Source organism: Triturus cristatus, chromosome 1_1 (genome assembly GCF_964204655.1).
Source record: "Triturus cristatus chromosome 1_1, aTriCri1.1, whole genome shotgun sequence".
NCBI lineage: Eukaryota > Metazoa > Chordata > Amphibia > Caudata > Salamandridae > Triturus > Triturus cristatus.
This window is the reverse complement of record NC_140579.1, coordinates 187,673,990-187,694,445: the sequence shown is the minus strand read 5'-3', so window position 1 is coordinate 187,694,445 and position 20,456 is coordinate 187,673,990. Positions and strand designations below refer to the sequence as shown.

At 42.5% G+C, this 20,456-nt stretch overlaps 1 protein-coding gene across 3 annotated transcripts in view; it reads left to right on the top strand.

Annotated features, from left to right (window-relative positions):
* The window catches only part of LOC146869958 (charged multivesicular body protein 4a-like), a 410,915-nt gene that overhangs the window by 55,065 nt on the left and 335,394 nt on the right, over nt 1-20,456 (top strand). For all 3 annotated transcript variants that reach the window (XM_085624108.1, XM_085624109.1, XM_085624111.1), the window contains exons 4-5: nt 6,015-6,129; nt 6,570-6,696. In XM_085624108.1, the coding sequence (XP_085480234.1) occupies nt 6,015-6,129; nt 6,570-6,696 (242 nt within the window). The remainder of the gene's footprint in view (nt 1-6,014; nt 6,130-6,569; nt 6,697-20,456) is intronic.

The window sequence follows — 20,456 nt, the reverse complement described above, 5'->3', positions numbered from 1 at the left end:
GGAAAAATCGGTATGAAAGACACCTATGTATTTCTGAAATGGGAACAAATTACAGAGTTTAGAAACAGTGCATATTTGGACATTTTCGAAATTGGGAATACTCATACTTGCATGACAATTATTGGTCATTTTTCAAAATGACTTTTTTTTTACACAGTCTTTCATTTGGAAGGGAGAAATGCATTACAAATCAATAGGTAATAACAGTTGCTTTACAAATCTGAACTACCCTAAGTCTCCCGATAAAAATGGTACCTCACTTTTGCGGGTCGGCATAGTACCCGCGACAGGAAACGGCGCAAAACGCAACGTGGTCACACCTCAATTTTGCAGTGAAAAATGACCCCTTTTTGGCAAAGTGACTAGCTGTAGTTTTTTAACCCTAGCCCTGCCGGCACCTAGGGAAACCTAGCAAACCTATACATTTTTGAAAACTAGACACCCAGGGGAATCCAGGATGGGGTGACTTGACTGCCTCCCACCATGGTCTGTTACCCAGAATCCCTTGCAAACGTAAAAAATTGACAAAAAAACACATTTTCCCCATATTTCTGTGATGGAAAGTTCTGGAATCTGCGTGGATCCACAAATTTCCACCCACCCCGCGTTCCCCAAAGTCCTACGAGAAAAATGGTACCTCACTTGTGTGGGTCGGCATAGTGGCCGCGACAGGAAACGGCGCAAAACGCAACGTGGTCACACCTCAATTTTGCAGTGAAAAATGACCCTTTTTTGGCAAAGTGACTAGCTGTAGTTTTTGAACCCTAGCCCTGCCGGCACCTAGGGAAACCTAGCAAACCTATACATTTTTGAAAACTAGACACCCAGGGGAATCCAGGATGGGGTGACTTGACTGCCTCCCACCATGGTCTGTTACCCAGAATCCCTTGCAAACGTAAAAAAATGACAAAAAAAACACATTTTCCCCACATTTCTGTGATGGAAAGTTCTGGAAGCTGCGTGGATCCACAAATTTCCACCCACCCCGCGTTCCCCAAAGTCCTACGAGAAAAATGGTACCTCACTTGTGTGGGTCGGCCTAGTGCCCGCGACAGGAAACTGCGCAAAACGCAACGTGGTCACACCTCAATTTTGCTGTGAAAAATGACCCTTTTTTGGCAAAGTGACTAGCTGTAGTTTTTGAACCCTAGCCCTGCCGGCACCTAGGGAGACCTAGTAAACCTATACATTTTTGAAAACTAGACACCCAGGGGAATCCAGGATGGGGTGACTTGACTGCCTCCCACCATGGTCTGTTACCCAGAATCCCTTGCAAACGTAAAAAAAGAACAAAAAAAACACATTTTCCCCACATTTCTGTGATGGAAAGTTCTGGAATCTGCGTGGATCCACAAATTTCCACCCACCCCGCGTTCCCCAAAGTCCTACGATAAAAATGGTACCTCACTTGTGTGGGTCGGCATAGTGCCCGTGACGGGAAACGGCGCAAAACGCAACGTGGTCACACCTCAAGTTTGCAGTGAAAAATTACCCTTTTTTAGCAAAGTGACGAGCTGCAGTTTTTTAACCCTAGCTCTGCCGGCACCTAGGGAAACCTACCAAACCCACGCATTTCTGAAAACTAGACACCCGGCGGCTTCCAGGGAGGTATGGCTTGCGTGGATCTCCCAACGTTTCCTTACCCAGAATCCCCTGCAAACCTCAAATTTTGCTGAAAAAATCACTTTTTGCACACATTTTGGGGTGGGAAAGTTGTGGCATCACCGGGCTGACACAAATTTACCACCACCCAGCGTTCCCCCAGGTCTCCCGGTAAAAATGGTGCCTCACTTGTGTGGGAGGCCCAAGTAGCCGCGGCAGGCAAGGGCCCAAAACGTAGTGAGGCGACATCAAAATGGCCTATCGCAAAACCACCTGGTTTTGCAAGGGTGTTCATTTGGGTTTTTGGCTCGGTGCTCGGCGGCCATCTAGGGAAACCTACCAAACCCACGCATTTCTGAAAGCTAGACACCCGGCGGCTTCCAGGGAGGTATGGCTTGCGTGGATCCCCCAACGTTTCCTTACCCAGAATCCCCTGTAAACCTCAAATTTTGCTGAAAAAAATCACTTTTTTCACACATTTTGGGGTGGGAAAGTTGTGGCATCACCGGGCTCACACAAATTTACCACCACCCAGCGTTCTCCCAGGTCTCCCGGTAAAAATGGTGCCTCACTTGTGTGGGAGGCTCAAGTACCCGCGGCAGGCAAGGGCCCAAAACGTAGTGAGGCGACATCAACATTGCCTATCCCAAATGTCGCCTCACTACGTTTTGGGCCCTTGCCTGCCGCGGGTACTTGGGCCTCCCACACAAGTGTCCCCGCCCAAGCTTTTGACAAACAAGTTCTTTCGGGAAACCTTTACGGTTAGAGCGGATTGTGCCACAAGCAACAGTGTCCACTTTGGCCAATTCCCTGAACAACCGCACACCAGTGTAGAAGTTATTTACATATAAATGGTGGCCTTTGTTAAAAAATCCTCTACCAAGTTCCCAAACAATTTTCTCAGTCACTCCAAAAGTGGACGGACAACCAGGGAGGTTCATCCGAGATTCCTTACCGGTGTACACCCTGAAATTAGACACATATCCAGTCCTACTGTCACACAGCATATACAGCTTTATTCCATAGCGTGCCCTCTTACTAGGAATGTATTGCCTAAAAACCAAGCGGCCCTTGAACAACACCAAAGACTCATCCACTGCAATTTCTTTCCCAGGGGCATAAATCTCAGAAAATCGATCAACAAAGTGATCAAGGACAGGCCTAATCTTAAAAAGACGGTCACAATCAGGGTGATCTCGTGGCAACGCTAAACCATTATCAACAAAATGCATCATCCGAAGCAGAAGCAAATACCTGTCACGAGTCATGACTGCCGGAAAAATAGACGTTGCCATCAAGGGACTGCTAGACCAATATGAAGCCACTGATGGCTTCCTTAGCAAGCCCATCAACAAAGTTAAACCCAAGAACTTCTTCATCTCTTCAAGATTTGTGGGAGTCCACCGGGTAGCTCTAGAGTGTGGCTTAAGACTGGCACTGTTGTCCCTCAAAAACTGTTCGGCATACAAATTAGTCTGCTCAACAATCTCTGCCAAAAACACATCGTCCATAAACAACTGAAAAAAATTTACTGGCAAAAAGTCTTCAGTATTCACTCTAGACCCTGGAACACCAGTAAACTCTGGCAATGCGGGCTGCACCATGCCAGGGGCAACCCAGAGGTCATCACTTTCAAAGGGAAGCTTTGCAGCCCCAGCCTGCAGCCCAGATGCCTCTTGCCGCACTACACCAACGGGAAGCCTTGCAGCCGCAGGCTGCAGCCCAGAAGCCTCTTGCCGCACTACACCAACGGGAAGCCTTGCAGCCCCAGGCTGCATCCCAGATGCCTCTTACCGCACTATCGGCACATCAGTCTCCTCCTCTAACACAGGCACTTCATCCGCACTAAGAGTATCTTCATCATCCGATGACTCCATATGGAGAGAAAACTCACTGCCAGAATCGTCCCCTGCCTCCTCTCCCTCAGATGCAGAGTCAGTCTCTGAACCATGGTCAGAGGAAGACTCAAACAGCAAACCAACAACCTGCTGAGCAGTAATCCTGCGGCTAGCCATTATACTTACTAAGATAGAAGACTGCACAAACAAGTCAACAACAACCAACAATGTGCAAACCAAGTAAGTAAAGAAATGTGTACCTTTATCACAAAGATCAATGTACTCAAAAACTATACAATTCAATTACAAGAGACAGCTGCACTCACCAGAAACCAACTCTGCAGTGACACAGCAAAAACCAACGATATCCAACTAGAAAGAAGAAAAAAAAAAAATTACTCACAAGACAACAAAATACACATCGAGCAACAATGCAAAAAGTTTTTGACACTCAAAAAACAAACATACTGCTATTATTACACCATTTGCAAAAAAAATTCATGCAGAGAAATCAAACACATTTACATTGTACAAAAAAAGTCTCTTACCAAACTACACAAACAGCAGAACCACCAGTAACAAAACGGCAAACTGAAAAGAGCAAACACCTTCACCTAGAACAAAAAAGTAAAAAATAAACATTACAATTGCAATTCACAAAACATACAACAATAAACATTATAACATGCTATGTCACTACCCAAATGGTCAATCGGGTTGTGTGCCAGGTGGGGCAGAAAACAGCAGGAAAAAAAAAGGCTACTCTGTCCCGGGGCGGGTGGGCCAAATACATATTATAAAAAATTGCACCCTAGAAGCAAGGGGTCACTTCTATTTTTATTTACACTAATTCCCTGGTGTCTAGTGGGCTTTTCTGCCCCCCCCTGGGACCAGAAACGGCTACACAAAAGACCGATCTGCCCCCAGGGGGGGCAAAAAAGTCTTGAAAAAAATTTGGCCCCCAGGAAGCGACCCTTGCCTAAGGGGTCGCTTCCTTTACGCAAAAAAATAACATCCCTGGTGTCTAGTGGGCTCTTCTGCCCCCCTGGGACCAGAAACGGCTACACAAAAGACCGATCTGCCCCCAGGGGGGGCAGAAAAGTCTTGAAAAATATTTGAGCCCCCAGGAAGCGACCCTTGTCCAAGGGGTCGCTTCCTACAATAACAAACACATCCCTGGTGTCTAGTGGGCTTTTCTGCCCCCCCTGGGAGCGGAAACGGCAACAAAATAAAACCGATCTGCCCCCAGAGGGGGTAGAAAAGTCTTCATAAAAATTGGGGGCCCAGGAAAGCGACCCTTGCCCAAGGGGTCGCTTCCTTCAATATCACACAGATCCCTGGTGTCTAGTGGGCTCTTCTGCCCCCCCGGGAGCGGAAACGGCAAAAAAATACAACCGATCTGCCCCCAGAGGGGGCAGAAAAGTCTTGCTCACATAATGGGGGCCTAGGAAGCGACCCTTGCCCAAGGGGTCGCTTCCTTTATCACAAAAACGCATCCCTGGTGCCTAGTGGTGGCATTCCTACAGCACGATCGCGACGCTGTGCGCGATCGTGCTGCAGGAATGCCCTGTATTGAGACATCAGGGGAGAGGAAATACTCTTTCCTCTCCCCCGATGCCTCAATACTTTGAAAATCACCGCCGCGGCCCCCGCGTCCCCAACGGAGAGCTCCACATACCTCTTGATGCTGCTGGGACGCCTGGAAGCAAATGGCTTCCGGGCGTCCCAGCGCTTCCTGATGACGTCGGCGCGCGCTGACGTCACCAGGAAGCGTGGGGGGGCTCGGGGGTGGCAGCGGAAACTCTTCCGCTGCCATCCCCCTCGGTGGGGGCACGATCGATGCCCCAGGGGGGGAGCGCCAGCGCTTCCCCCAGGGGCTGTGCTCATGACTGAGCGGTTCCGTCATAAGCACAGCCCAACCGATGCTCATGACGGAACCGCTCCGTCATGAGCATCGAAGGGGTTAACCACTATAATGCGGAGGATAACTCGTCCTCTGTATAAGTGGAGAAACTCCTTTCTGGTGCAAGCACCAGAAGGATTTTGTTTTTGATAGGAGGACGTGAAAAAAGACGTGAAAGGACGTGAGAAAATGTCCTGCGATTGATTAATTATTTTTATTCATTTAGTGTGATGAGCAGTATAAATGAAAACAGTCAATGCTATTAGACACTGGCTGCCTTTTTCATCGGTGCCAGATGGGGCATAACTTCGCTCCAGAGAGGTACCATTGACATGTCGGGCAATGTCCCCTTACCAACTTTACCTCTCCCTATTGGATCCCTACTTGGGTGTTGTTACAGGAGGGCAAACTACCCGTGCACATGGAGGAAAAAAAGCAAATGTAGCCTTTTTCCCCTTTGGTGATGGGGGGAGGTAGGGCTAGGCATATGGCATTCATGAAAAGAGGGATACCTGCATAGCTGTATACAGATCTTGGAAGTTAACCCTATTGTGTAATCACAGCCAAGAGCGAGGAAACCTTTTGGTTGGTCTAATTGTTTGAACACTTAATTTATATTTTTAGAGCTTTATGTCAAATTGTTGTTAGTTACATTTATTGTTTTGTTGCAGGGATGTGGATAAGGTAGATGATCTCATGGCAGATATCACAGAGCAGCAAGAACTAGCACAGGAGATTTCCGATGCCATCTCCCGGCCGATGGGGTTCGCAGACGATGTGGATGAGGTATTATCTACACCCTGTTAACATGCTATTTTTGCTTTTTCCATATATTTCCTTCCTTCTCTTATTTTTTTTTTCCTTGACATTTTTCCCCTTGTCCTCCCTCTTTGCCCTCACATTTTTACCTTTTCTCATTCAATCCCTTTTTATTAATATTTTTCTCATCACTGGTGTTTCTTTTTGACTTGACTTTAACCGTTCTCCCTCTACATTTTCATCATATTTAGCTGTCAATTGATGATTCTTACTTGTTGTCATGCCTTTTACTTTATTGCTAGATCTATTTGTAGTCCTTTTTATGATCTCTATTCCTACTCTCTCCTCATTTTGGTACCCTCCTCCCTTCTTTTCTTTCATTATGTTTCTCTCCTCCACCTTCAGTCATATTTCTCTGTTGACTTATTGAGCATGGGCAAGTGATGATCTGTACCTTTGTCACACAGGATGAACTCTTGGCTGAGTTGGAGGAAATGGAACAAGAGGACTTGGAGAAGGAATTGCTGAATGTGGGAGAGGATGAACCTGCCAAACTTCCCAGTGTTCCATCCACACGTGTTCCAACTGTGCCAGGTACAGTTTGCTACAAAGCATATTAAATGACTAGATTTAAGGCAAGTAGTGGGCGAACGAGGGTGCTCTGTGGATACTGCATGTGTTTTTGTTGCTGCTTCTAGGGCCCTAATGTAGGAGGACTTAACAGACCTGACATGTGCTGTGGCTGTGGTGGCACTCCAGGGGCCAGTTGGGAGAGAGTTTTGGGGCAATTCCTAAAATAGAAAGAGCATAGAAGAGCACTTTAAATTCCACCACCAACCATGCCTGATTCCCCATTTTTAAATTAGGTGGTTTTTGTAGCAGGCTGAACGATCTGCAGTATTGGGAGTTCGCAAAAGTGCAAATGGGACACACTTATTTAAAGCCCCCATTGATACTTTAATTGTTTATGATGATTGCGGTTGCATCTGTGAAACTTTTTGGTAACTGGCCTACCGCTAAATGTCTTTTCTTCTATTACCTCTAGAACTATTGATTTAAATTGAATCTTCCCCTTCACATGCCCTGTATCTCAAGACAATACACTAGTCAACATTAATATTTAGTGTCCGCACAAGACAATACACTAGTCAATATCTATATTTAGTGTCAGCACAAGAAAACTACAAATTTGGAAATTGTCTCACTGATCTACCAGAAGCAGGACAGCCACATTGTTATCTATATTACATGACAAAAGATAGGCCTGCAGCATCCAAATTAGCCGTATATAGAGCAACCAACATTGTCATTGATCACCATGGGAAACATTGAGGAAGCACTGAACAGCTTTTGAATCGGTCACTTTTATCTCCTTTTGCCCAATAATTTCTCGTACATCGAGGAATGATTCGGGGGCATCCAATTAGGAAAAAAATGTGTGTTCTGCTCTCCATCACCATCTTTAGCCTTGCAACGGTGCTGTAAAGTAGTCTTACAGCCTTGAACAATCTGTTCTCTTTTTTTATGCAGCGAATTTGTTAGTATCCTCACATAGTAGGTCTAGTATTTTCAAGAAATATCATGATTTTTCCACCCCCTAGCTGTGTTTTCCTTCTCTGCTGGAAGGCATGCAGGAGGACCTCTTATGCTGTAGCATTACTCAAATCTGCAGTCTTTATACTTTTCCTGTCCCCACCACCCCTGAATAATTTAGTTGGTAGAATATAACATCTTTACGCACACTCACCTTGGGAGAGTCACCAGGTAGGAACCTCGTTGACGAAGAATCTCTGGATTGTCACTGAAAGTGACCTTTTATCTGGAATTCTGTAAACTCAAAAAGGGTGAGTATTTGCCACATTCACTGCACCTTCAAGAGTTTTCCAGTTGCTTCACCGAAAGTATCTTGAAGGAGATGGCACAAATCATGAAGCCTTAAAAATACTTTCCCCAGTCAGGGTTTCTGAGATGGAATCTTTAGTGATGGATATACTGTCACTTTATGCACTATGACCAATTTTTATTTCTTTGCTGCCAAGATGCCACCTATTGCAGTTACCTTTATGTGTATAGAGGGGTTTTGAAAGTCCTGTGGTGCCAATTGGACGAGTATCTCGCTGCTTGATGAGAATCTATTCTCCTGCTCCTCATCTCCACCAGTCATGTCACTTGAGGGGTATAGTTAGGACCCAAAAAAATCCCCAAAGTTACCCACTGGTTCAGATACTCCTTCAACGCTCCTTGGTGTTTAGCAGTAAGAGTGGGGGCATCCATGACAGAGAGTATGCCCATGCAACACACCGGCTGAACTTGGATGAACTAAGCTCCCTCTCTTCATGGTCTTCTCCACTACAGTCCTGGTGACAAGCAGGGGCTCAGATGCACTGCTATAGTTTCTTCCCACCTGCCATGTAAGGGAGATGCACACCTGTCCTCTGGATGAGAGATCACTGGCAACCTCATTTTTTCTGCCAGTTTAACTATTGCCTGTCCAGTATAATTCCTGGCAGATCAAGAGTGTTGGAACGAAAATCAGAGGGGAGGTCCTGTCATCAGTGTTACATCACTGAAGTAATATAGTGTCCCAAATATATGACTAAAGCATGGTGTGGTAGGGTACTGCCATTTACAAAGAGTACATTTTCCATTGAAATGGGTACAAATTTGCAGTAGTCATGCAGTTTTACTTCTTAAACATATATAGTGCTGAAATTAAAACACGCAGTAATTGGTTATCTGCGTATATTTATCATTTGCACTTGACACAAGTAAAATGAATTGGTTTGTTATGATCCTACCAAAATCTTGTTTTCCATCACACTTGGAATTGCAACAAAAAAAACATGCTTCATTAGTACTTTTCTTGCTGCTGATCGATTTTGAAATATTTGTTCAGTTAATTTACAACAATTTCAATTGTGTTGCATGTTAAATAAGCAAACATTTGACATCCTACAGCCTTTCTGTATTGCACTCCCTGAACCAGAGGAACATAGTCTGCTGGTTCACGTTACAAATTTTCATCACCTTACCATTACAGAAAGGAAAATTAAAACACAATCTCCATGTTAAATACACAAGCAGCAACTTTCAGAAGGTTGCCTGTTATTTCACATTTATCTTTGGACGAAAAGCAAATGCAACATGATAAAAGCAAAATTCAAAGGTCCCTTTTTTGTCATTCTTCTCCAGACCTCCTGCAAAGTTATTTTGGGGGTGCTGCAGCTCCCTTACTTCCAGCACCTAAAATAATATATATATTTCACTAAAAAAACCCATAGGTTTCAGGGGCGTTATAGTTAGCTGGACATTTCCCTCGTACAAAACCCTAGAAATACACCTGTTATAGTTAGTTCAGCTAACTATAACTCGCGCCCCCGCAGTGCACTGCTGATGACGTCACATATTACATCACTCATGACATGGTCAGTGACATCACTGATGACATCATCCAGTGAATGTGTGTTTTTCTGAAAAGTTTAAATATGTTTTATATATTTATAGTGAAAGGCCTGTGGAAGAATGAGTGGGTGTATAAGGGTGTGAATGGGTGATTTTCTAGGTGCGTAACTGACTCTATAAGTGAGTCATTAAATGTATCTTACTGCAGACTAGTGACTAAACTATGTGAATGTCTGTATGTGTCTGTGTGTTGGTGTAAAAGTTGCTGCATGGTTTTGTGAATAGCTATATGAGTGTCTATATGGGTTATTGATTAGTTGTCTGAGTATCTGTATGGGTGCCTGAGTGTTTGTGTGGGTAGGGTGTGTGTGATTCAGTGGGTGCATGGTTTTAAGAGTGCATCTGTGATGGACTGTATGGTTGGGTGACTGTATGTAAGGGTGTGTTAGTGATTGAATGTATATCTCAGTTGTACATGTGTCAGTAACTACATATGTGAAACGCAGTGTATATGTGTGTAAGAGTATATAACTATTTATATGTGAGTGTGTGATTTTGGGAGTGGCTGTATGGATGAGTGTGTGCTTGTATCAGTAATTGTATAAGAGCATCAGAATTTGTTAGTATTTTATGAGTAAGTGAACTTGAGTGTGTTTAACTGTATACGTTAGTAAATTGGACTGTAATTATTTGCATGACTGACTAGGTGTGTCAGTACCTCAATGGATGATTGGCGGTGTGTGAGTGTCTATATAGGTGTATAAATGCATATGATTGTCCTGTACTGAGTGACTGTAAGTATGAGTGACTGTACAGGTGAGTGAGTGGAGATGTATGTAGACCTAAGAGTCAATGAGTGGGTATGTAGTTATTGGTATTGGAGTATCTGTGGTTTTCAAAATGGCCGTCTGAAATTTTGAGTCTGTGTATCAAAGGTTATATTAGGGTGTGAGAAGATGCACTAATTTATCACATGGATGACGTCATCAGTGATGTCATCAGTGATGTCATTTGAGATGTCATCAGTGATGTCACTGACCATGTCATAAGTGATGTAATATGAACTAACTATAACAGGGGAATTTCTAGGGTTTTGTATGAGGGAAATGTCCAGCTAACTATAACGCCCCTGAATCCTATGTTTTTTTTAGTGAATTTCTAAGGTTTTTTAAATGCCAATTCCTAACTATAACGTGCATGACACCTATGGTTTTTTCAGTGAATTTCAAAGGCTTTTTAAATGCTAATTCCTATTTATAACTTATCTCTAAAGATATCATTTTTAATGATTTTCATTGGATTTCTATATTTTTCAAATTCAGTGTGTCAATTTCAATAATTATTTTTTTGAAATTCTTTTTTATCACCATTTTTTTAATTAATTCTTTTAAAAATATGTTTTTATTGGGTTTTTCAAACATATTTTTTTATATTTTTAAAAATATTTCTTTAACTATATGTTCAAAACGTTATTTTATATATTTTTTTCCCATGTTTTTGGATCCGCGCACCCCATGCGCACCTTTCTCGATCCCTACACGTTCGCATACACGCATGGTATGCGTTGGGTACGTGTTTAGTGCGCGATCGCAATGCGACAGGTACGCGACTCCCAGCCTATACGCGACACGTTCGATGAACGTAACGCGACGTTTACGCGCTTCCACGATGCGTCATCTGCGTCTGTGACGCGGTAGGTGCGCGGATCCTGCGAAATATTTAACATTTAAAAAAACATATATATATATATATATATATATATATATATATATATATATATATGTGTATTTCATGTGAATATTAATTGAAGACAAACTCTAAACTAGTCTTAAAACTAATATATTTTTACATCTAATCCTATAAAAAAAAATGTAATTCAATTTCACGGATGAGTGCTGGGTGCGTGCTGCGTATGCGCAGGGTGCGCGGATCCCATGTGACCTGCAAAAAAAAGAGATTTGATTGGTTCATTACACTTCCTCTTCTAACTATTGAAAGACCCCACCCAATTCAATCATTCTTCTTTGACCTTCTTTGGAGGAGCATCTCTTTGCAGAGAAGAAGATTTTTTTTAGACTAAGCTTACACTTAGCTCTAAAAAATTTCAACTAAAAATGGCTTCAGGGCAGCAGGCATCACCTGCATCTCCTCATACATCTGAGGATGAATTTTTGGAGGAGGCACGACGCAAAGAACGTTTTTCTTCAATGGTGTGGAAATTTTTTACTTTTCCCGAGGTGCAGAATAAGACCAATGCCACCTTGGTCACATGCAAGATTTGCGAAAGAGTGCTGTCGTGAGGAGATCCTAACAAGAAATACTCGTGCGGCACGGCTAGTATGATGAAGCACCTAAGGACCCTTCATCCAAACAATCTTGCACGAAAAGAGTGCAAACGGATGAGAAACACTCCTGCTCCTGCGCCTTCCAGCTCATCGCAGCCGAGCACTTCAAGAGTGCATCCATCAGCCCAAAATTTGGACATCCGTCCTCAATTTCAATTTTTAAAAGTGCTCTGCACTAAGTGCAATGCAACTTTGTGCTACGGTGAGCAGTCGATCGATCTGATCTGCCGCCGGCAAGAAAGTCACATTTGCTAGTTTATTTTTTATTTTGTATTGTTCCCTGGAGTTCATTGTTTGGTTCCTCCTGTGTTTTTTTTTTTTTTTTTGCAAAAAAAAATTGTTCAGAACCCCCCCCCCCCCATAAAAAAAAGAAAAAAAAAAGTTCTTTTAAGAACTAACTTTCCTGGTTTAAAAAAAGAGCTAAATTTCTTTTGTTAGTGTGTGAAAGTTTAGATGAATGTATGTGTAGTATGTAATTCACTGAATGAATGCATTAGTAGCGTATGGTGAATGTATAAGTGCAGAACTATGAGGAAGTGCTGCAGCATCACACAGTAACCTCTTTAACTACAGTGTGCTGTAGTACTTCTGAAGCACAGGGATGCAACATATGTACATAAATATGTTGCAAATCTATGCTTCTCTCTGCACGGCTGCTTAAACTGCAGCCATGTGGTGACACAGGCACCCTTGCACCATAGTGCAAGGATATCTGTGTCATGTGCTGTTTGTTTTTTTGCAGGAAGACACACCTTCCTGCACAAAAACAATCAGTAAAGGCATTTTTGTCTTTCAATGTATGCGGAGTATTGTAGCATGCATTGGAGATATAAAAATGTGGAGAAATGAAAACAATTCTTCTTGTTGTGCTTTCCTACACCAATTTTAGAATGGTGCAGCTTTAACACACATATCGAGATTTATGATTTCTGATAAATCTCGACATGTGTCTTGTTCTTTGAGTACTCAGTGCAATCATGCACAAGAACACTTATAGAACACCCTTTCAACGCAAACTGGTGTGCATAATGAGGTTGTATTTACATGGAGTGTAAAAAGTGCACAGAGTGCCTTTTCCTCTCTTTGTAAATATGAAAGAGTGTCTTGCGCAATAACTATGTTACAAAAAGTGACATATTTCCGGTTTGAAAATTCCTTGCGAATGAAGGTAAGCACAGAGTTTTGTCTGCAAAGATGTTCAAAGAAGAATGATTGAAATGATTGTGGTCCTTCAATAGCTACAATGGGAAATATTATGAACCACTCAAATCTCTTTTTTTGCAGGTCACATGATATCTTGATTATGGTCAGATTTCAAAACTACATAGGTATAAACAGAGTGTTTTTAGAAACGTGTTTCAACTTTGTAGCTTCTTGCAGACCTCCTCATTCTGGATATTGAGACTTAGTTAAACTTACCTTCACAGTAATAGGAATACAAAATGGTATACATTTTTTTCAGATTTTCATTGCAATCTAAATTCATATAAATTGCTTATTTTAAAATTTGGATCTGTGAAAGAAAAGGAAAAAATATATATAACATGTTATAATACATTTTTTACAACACAGCATAATTTCCACAAAGTAATTTGTTTGCCTTTTTTGCTGTTCTCAGAATATATTGAATTTCACTAAAAATAGTGATTTCAATCGTACTCATCACTTAACAGCGGACAAAAAAAAACAATCAGAAAGATTGTTAAAAAAAATCCAACATGCTATTCTCAGCAAAATACCACAAGATACAAATCACAGATATATAAAATGCTTACGGCTAACAAAATTTTATAAGTTTAACTAACAAAAACTGTAAATGTTGACGCTTTAAAATATTCACCGAATCTAAGGATGAATTTGTGGAGGAGGCACCACGCCTACAACGTTTTTCTTCAGTGGTGTGGAAATTTTTTACTTTTCCCGAGGGGCAAACAAACACCAATGCCACCTTGGTCACGTGCAAGATTTGCAAAAGAGTTCTGTCGCTAGGGGATCCTAACAAGAAATACTCGTACGGCAAGTATGATGAAACACCTAAGGACCCTTCATCCAAACAATCTTGCACGAGAAGAGTGCAAACAGATGAGAAACACTCCTATTCTGTATCTGTAAAAAAGAATCACAAATAAATGTATATTAATAACTTTCACATTTATACTATTCCATTACTGTACAAACACATTTTATATAAAAACTGACTAAGAAACTATAGCCCTGAACCACAAGTGTGACGATGGTTAAAACACTACATGCATAGTGCATACTACTTTGAAGCAGTTCATGCCCTAAAGCCTACCTCACTAAAAGACTACATGCTAACTGACTGGATGATTACAGTACTATAAGGAGACACACTGGGTGAGTAACAGGGTGTTTGCTAGAAGTGTATGAATACTGACTGGGGAATTGAAGGTGTGAAAGACAACTGTGTAGGTGGTTAGAGGCCTGCATGCATAGTGAATAGGCATTTGAAGCAGTCTATGTGCTAAGGCCTGGCTCACTGCATGAGTACTTGGGAACTGACGGAATGATTAGAGGACAGCAAGGAGAGTGCCTGGGTGAATTTATAAGTGGTTGGCTTTTGACACAGTGAATGGATTAGTACTTGGTACTTAATGGGTCACTAGAGGAGTGCAAAGGGAGTGACAGGATGTTTGCTGGACTGTATGGATTCTGACTAGAGAATTGAAGGTGTGAAAGACAAGTGTATAGTATGTTAGGAGAATGCATGCATACTGCATAGACATTTGAGGCAGTCTATGTGGTAATGTATGGTTCACAACATAAGTACTTGGAAACTGACTAAATCATCACACTACTGCTAGGACAGTGCCTGGGTAAAACTTTAAAATTTTCAGTTCTGGCACAGTGAAGAGAATAGTACATGGTACTGCACTTTAGGGTCAAACCCTGACTCATTTTATCAATGCATAAGCAAAGAATAGCTTCTAAAGCTATTAAAACTTGACAACATGACCGGTTTTAAAACAGTTATCTGTCAGCAAATACACGATGTTACCAAATGCTTCTATCACAATCCTTACCCAAATGCACACAGACTCGCAGTGTGAGTTTAGACAAGCAACACTATCCTAGGAGTTTACCAAAACTCATTCACTAGTCTAGAAGAGGTAAGGGTACTGCACACAATCTACATATTTAAGTACAGCACATTAGTGTCAAAGCATGACTCATTTAATCAACGCATAAGCAAAGACTGGCTTCTAATGCTACTCTAACTTGACAACATGACAGGTTTTAAAAAAGTTATCTGTCAGAAAATACACGATGTTACCAAATGCTTCTCTCATAGTGGTTCCCAAATGCACACAGACTCACAGTGTGATTCTAGACAAGAACCACTATCCCTAGGAGTTTACCAAAACTCATTCACTACAGTGTAAGTGATAAGGGAACTGCACACAATCTACATATTTCAGGACTGCACTTTTGTGTCAAAGCCTGACTCATTTAATCAAAGCATAAGCAAAAACTGCCTTCCAATGCTACTAAAACTTGACAACAAGACAGGTTTTAAAACAGTTATCTGTCAGAAAATACACAATGTTACCAAATACTTCTCTCACAGTGGTTCCCAAATGCACACATACTCACTGTGTGATTCTAGACAAACACTATCCCTTGCACTATACCAAAACACATTTCTTCATCTAGAAGGAGTACTACATTTTAGTATAGAAACATAACTCATTTCACAAATTCATAAACAATGACTGGTTTCTAATTCTACCAAAATATAAAAACAGCACAGTTATCTGTCTGCAAACACATGAAAAACACAAATGCTTATCACAGAATGGTTTCTACATGCACACACACTGTCAATAAGATTGTAGAGAAAAAAAGTACTCCCTACACTTTAGCAGGAGAAATACATTAGTCTGATTAAAATTAAAATAGTCTACATACATCCCCTCACACTTAAATAACTCACCTTTCAAGTTGTTTTGTAGATTAAGAAGTATATCAGTCACACACCAGATATCAGTCACACACAAGATTTTCTTATACAGAATCTTTGCACTGTGCACCTCTCAGCAAAAACAAAGAATGGCAAAGGTTCCCTTTCATTTTCCACACATATACATGTAAACATCAAATCGCAATCCTTCACACATAAATTCAAAAGCAAACACACATTTCTATTGGTTAAACATTTCAACCCTTTCCAAATGAAATACATTTCAACCCTTCCCCCCAATCTGCCTTCTGCCTGTTACCATAGAGACAGGTCATGGAACACTGCACTGAGCACACAGGTCACAAGTTCAGCACACAATGTTGCTAAACAAGACAGCAAGTGTGCTTAACTTTTCAACATCTCAGCTTATCATATATAATGTTCCTTACAATCAGTTTTTGTTAACCAATAAGAATCATGCGTTTAAAAAACAGAAATATACACCCTACCTTTCAGTGTAGAAAGTTGTCATACAACCAATGATTTCTTGTCTTTTTTCAATTTTTTTTCCCTTGGATCCGCGCACCCAACGCGAGAGGATCCGTGCACCCAACACAATAAGATGCGCGCACCGTGCGCGCATTTCGCCGTTAAAAAAAAGGGGGGGGCCCCCAGGGGGTCCTTCTGGGACCCCCTAAGCACCTCTAGAGGGTCAGAGTATTTCCACTCTGCCCCCTTTATATGTTTTACACACTTATTCCCCTTGCTTCTACCGAGGCAGAAAATGGCCGCCAACAGTTCCTGGTTTCGAATGTAGACAGACACTCGACAGCCAATTAGCATTCAGCGCGCGATCTGGAGGGTGCGCGCTCGGTTCGGGTAGGTTGCGCTTACGGTGCGGGTAGGGTCCGCGGATCCTCCCCGGCTATAGATATCACTAACTTTTTTACCCTCATTTTCTCAGGAACTACTGAACAGATTCACACCATTTATACCAAAGGCACGAGTCTGAACTGAGGACTACCTCTTTGCCAAATTTGGTGTCATTCCGTTCAGCGGTTCGGGCTGTAGCTGCGACAACAGATCCTTAGGAAGGGCCTTAAAACTTGGCTCTTTGCCTCTTAGCATGCTTTCTTCCTCAGTTTTGCTGTCTTTCTTTTGTCTTTCTGTGTTATGATTCTATGTTTTCAAGCTGCCAATAAAAAGCGCCGGGACACTCCAATGGAGTAGCCGTGCGCTATAGAAATCCTAAATAACATAACATAACTATGGGACATTGCATGGGGAAAACGCGTTTTGGGACCCCCCTTTTTTCTCGGCCCATGCTTGACAGATCACCGCAAAACTTTCAGGGTAGGAGCGGAGCTGGCCAAAAGTTTGGAAAATTTCGCAAGGATTCTTCAACCGGTGCCAGACTTATTCGGAATAGAATGTTGCAGATTTCCTATGGAAAATAGAAACGCGTTGACCGTCCTTTCACGTTTGCACTAATGGTGTTCAAGAAATAAAAAGTACCTCTCAGAAAATAACTGTGAACTCTCTCTGTGCCAAGGAGACGCTGGATCGTTGGTGTGGAGGGTTTTGCTGGAGATATATATATACCCATAACTCCCCCCCCCCCCCCCCCCCCCCCGCCCATGGGGACTATGTGTGAATACCTGCCTTGTGGGGACTAACCTTTCCCAGTGTTTTTAAAATACACTAACAACAGAAAAACGTTAAGAAAAAAATCATGATACAGGATCCTGCTTCAAATTTGCAAATATATTGTTATTTAATCGTGCGCACAGCACCATACTTGTGGGGACTTGAACACGTGCTACCATCCTTGTGGGGACCTAGTCCGTAACACTATCTGTGAATCGATACAGTCGAAGGCACATGCCTAAATGTTTATTTTATCAATATACACAAACAACATTATAATCTATTCATATATGAATTGCTGCATATATAATAAGGATATACATTATAGACAGATTATGTTAATGTGCCAGAAAATATCAGATCATGCTTAAAGAAAGACCCTTAAAGCTGTATGTAACCTATTTATCAGTGCTTAAAATCTTAGGAGATAAGGGAACTAACACATAAAGAAATTACCATACGGAACTAAGGAATATGGTCAAGTGGAACCCAGAGCTTGATTAGCTGGTTACATTTTTGCCAAAATAGCTGTCCAAGTTCCCACAGAGATAGTGGGTGAAGATCATTGTGTTTAAGTCTCCATAGAAATAGTGTGTACATTCAAACCTTAAATCCCACTATAAAGAGTGTGAAGCTAATGATGTTCTAGTCCACACAGAGGTTGCGTGTAATTATAGGAATGCTCAAGTCCCCACGAAGATGGTGTGTTATTATAGTGATGTTTAAGTTCCCACATAGATAGTGCATGAAGGTGATTGTGTTCAAGTCCTCATTAAAATAGGGCCCAGTTCAAAAAGGTAAACTTAGACAAAAAAATCTAACTTTTCTACTTTTCAGTATTCACACAGGTAAATTTAGACCAAAAGTCTAACTTTACTACTTTTCAATATTCACAATGCCCCATACAGAGAATGCGAAGCGGATTATGTTCAAGTCGAAGCAAACACAAGGAGATGATGGACGGAGTGCTGAAACTTTTCAGTCACTCACCCCAGTCACAGATCTGGGTTAAATCCATCATCGTTCTTTAGCTCACTTTGCCACCCCAGTTCAGACCTAGCTATATGCAAATCAGTCTTGACCCTGTGCCTCATGGCACCCCCTGGTGCTTCAAGTCGAAACAGAGCTTCAGAGCTTGCGTTTAATTACAGGAATGCTAGAGTCCTGTTAGACCTGTCAGCCCTAGGGTGGTCTCCCCATCTATTTTTGATCGTGCCTCATTTTTTCCACCCTTATTTTTATGTTGGACTTAGGTCTCCGGGCGCCTTTTCATTGTCAATCAGTGTTAAGGTGCAGGTGCTCCCTTCTCCCAAGATGGCTGCCACAGGCCCCTGCTACTGCGGAGTGGTCTTTACTAGTAGCACCCTAGCTGCCAGGAGCTGGCTGGAACCCCACAACAATGTTGCGACACCAGCCCGCCTTTTTTGTCCCATAGGTAGAATGGGGAAGCTCCTGGAATGTGCTGGAACCTTCTAGAAGGGAGGTGTGGTTTTACTTTTGCCGCCTTGGATAGAGGTCACCTGACCTAGGGCTACTTAAGTTAGGGAGGGAACTTTTTCTAATCAGTTGGCCAGTGGGAGTAAAGCAGACCTGGGGAAAATCCACGCAGGAGTTTTAGGCGGTAGGGCCTAGCCAGGGACTTATGCCTCTGAAAGTGACAGGACTTAGGTACTGCCTTTTAAGTGAGTGTGGGATCCTGTACAGCCCACTGATCTAGCCCAGTGATAGGAGAACCCAGGGGCCATCTGCCAAGCTTGACTAGGAAGGAACTAGTCACCAACTCAATCCCTAACCCCCAGGAACAGAACCCACCAAGGGCGCCAGTGACATCTGCACCACAAAGAACTGAATGCTGAAACTTCATGCCAGAACTGAATGCTGAAACTTCATGCCAGAACTGAATGCTGAAACTTCATGCCAGAACTGAATGCTGAAACTTCATGCCAGAACTGAATGCTGAAACTTCATGCCAGAACTGAATGCTGAAACTTCGTGCCAGAACTGAATGCTGAAACTTCGTGCCAGAACTGAATGCTGAAACTTCAAGTTACGACTGATTGCTGGACTGCTGGGGATCAACCAGGTACTAGCGCTGTGACCCCTGCGCTCCCTGACCTGGCCTGGGATCCCCTGCGTCAGTCCCACGTTGAGCGCTGAGCTCGTAGTCATCACGCTTAATTTGTCAACCCCCCCCTGGCGCGGGGACACGAAGCGCGCTCACCGCCCGGTAACCCCCGGGGGCTTGTGGTAAATTTTAATTACCTAGACTTAATTTATGCGGTAAAATACAATACGAATAACTCAGTAAAAATAAGAGGCAGAATCCGTGGTATTCGAGGGTATAATAGGGTATTTATTCCTTACAAAGGAATGATGATGGTTCGAACCAGGCAATCGAGTTCCGTCACCACGAAGGTTCAGGAAGGGATCAGCAATACATTGACAAGTTGTCATATTTATATTGAAGTGTATTACAGTAAAGACAGATGCAGGAGGCGTAACAGCTGATAAGAATACATACGTAATGAAAAGGCGTTACAATAGGCGTGCATAGAGGCGTATACTAAAAACGTCATTATGATGATGACACAAGTGGGTGGATCCATAAGAGAATCCTGCAAAGTCAGCGAAAATACATGGCAGAGATGCGCGCGCAGCCGCATGACGTGTGATTGACGTGTAACTAGAGGGTGAAGGGAACTTGACATTTAGCCCTACATGAGGAGACAGAAGTCTGGGGTGTCAGGACAACCTAGTCCTAAATCATATCTAATATCTTGTGTTTAAGGAACTATATTATCTGGAAGGAAAGGTCTTCTCGGACAGATCCTATTCTATACTGACTGCTAGTGCGTGTACAAGCGTCTAAGTGTCTACATGAGATGCGAGGGGGGCATGGGCCTACCATGGTAACGAGAGTCATGAATTACTTGCACAGAGACAGTAAGGCCGGGCCCTTTGCTCTGCAGCTAGAGGGATGTTTACCTAAGCTACTTAGACAGGAATGCATTTCTTGAGGAGCGGAACAGATAACTTGA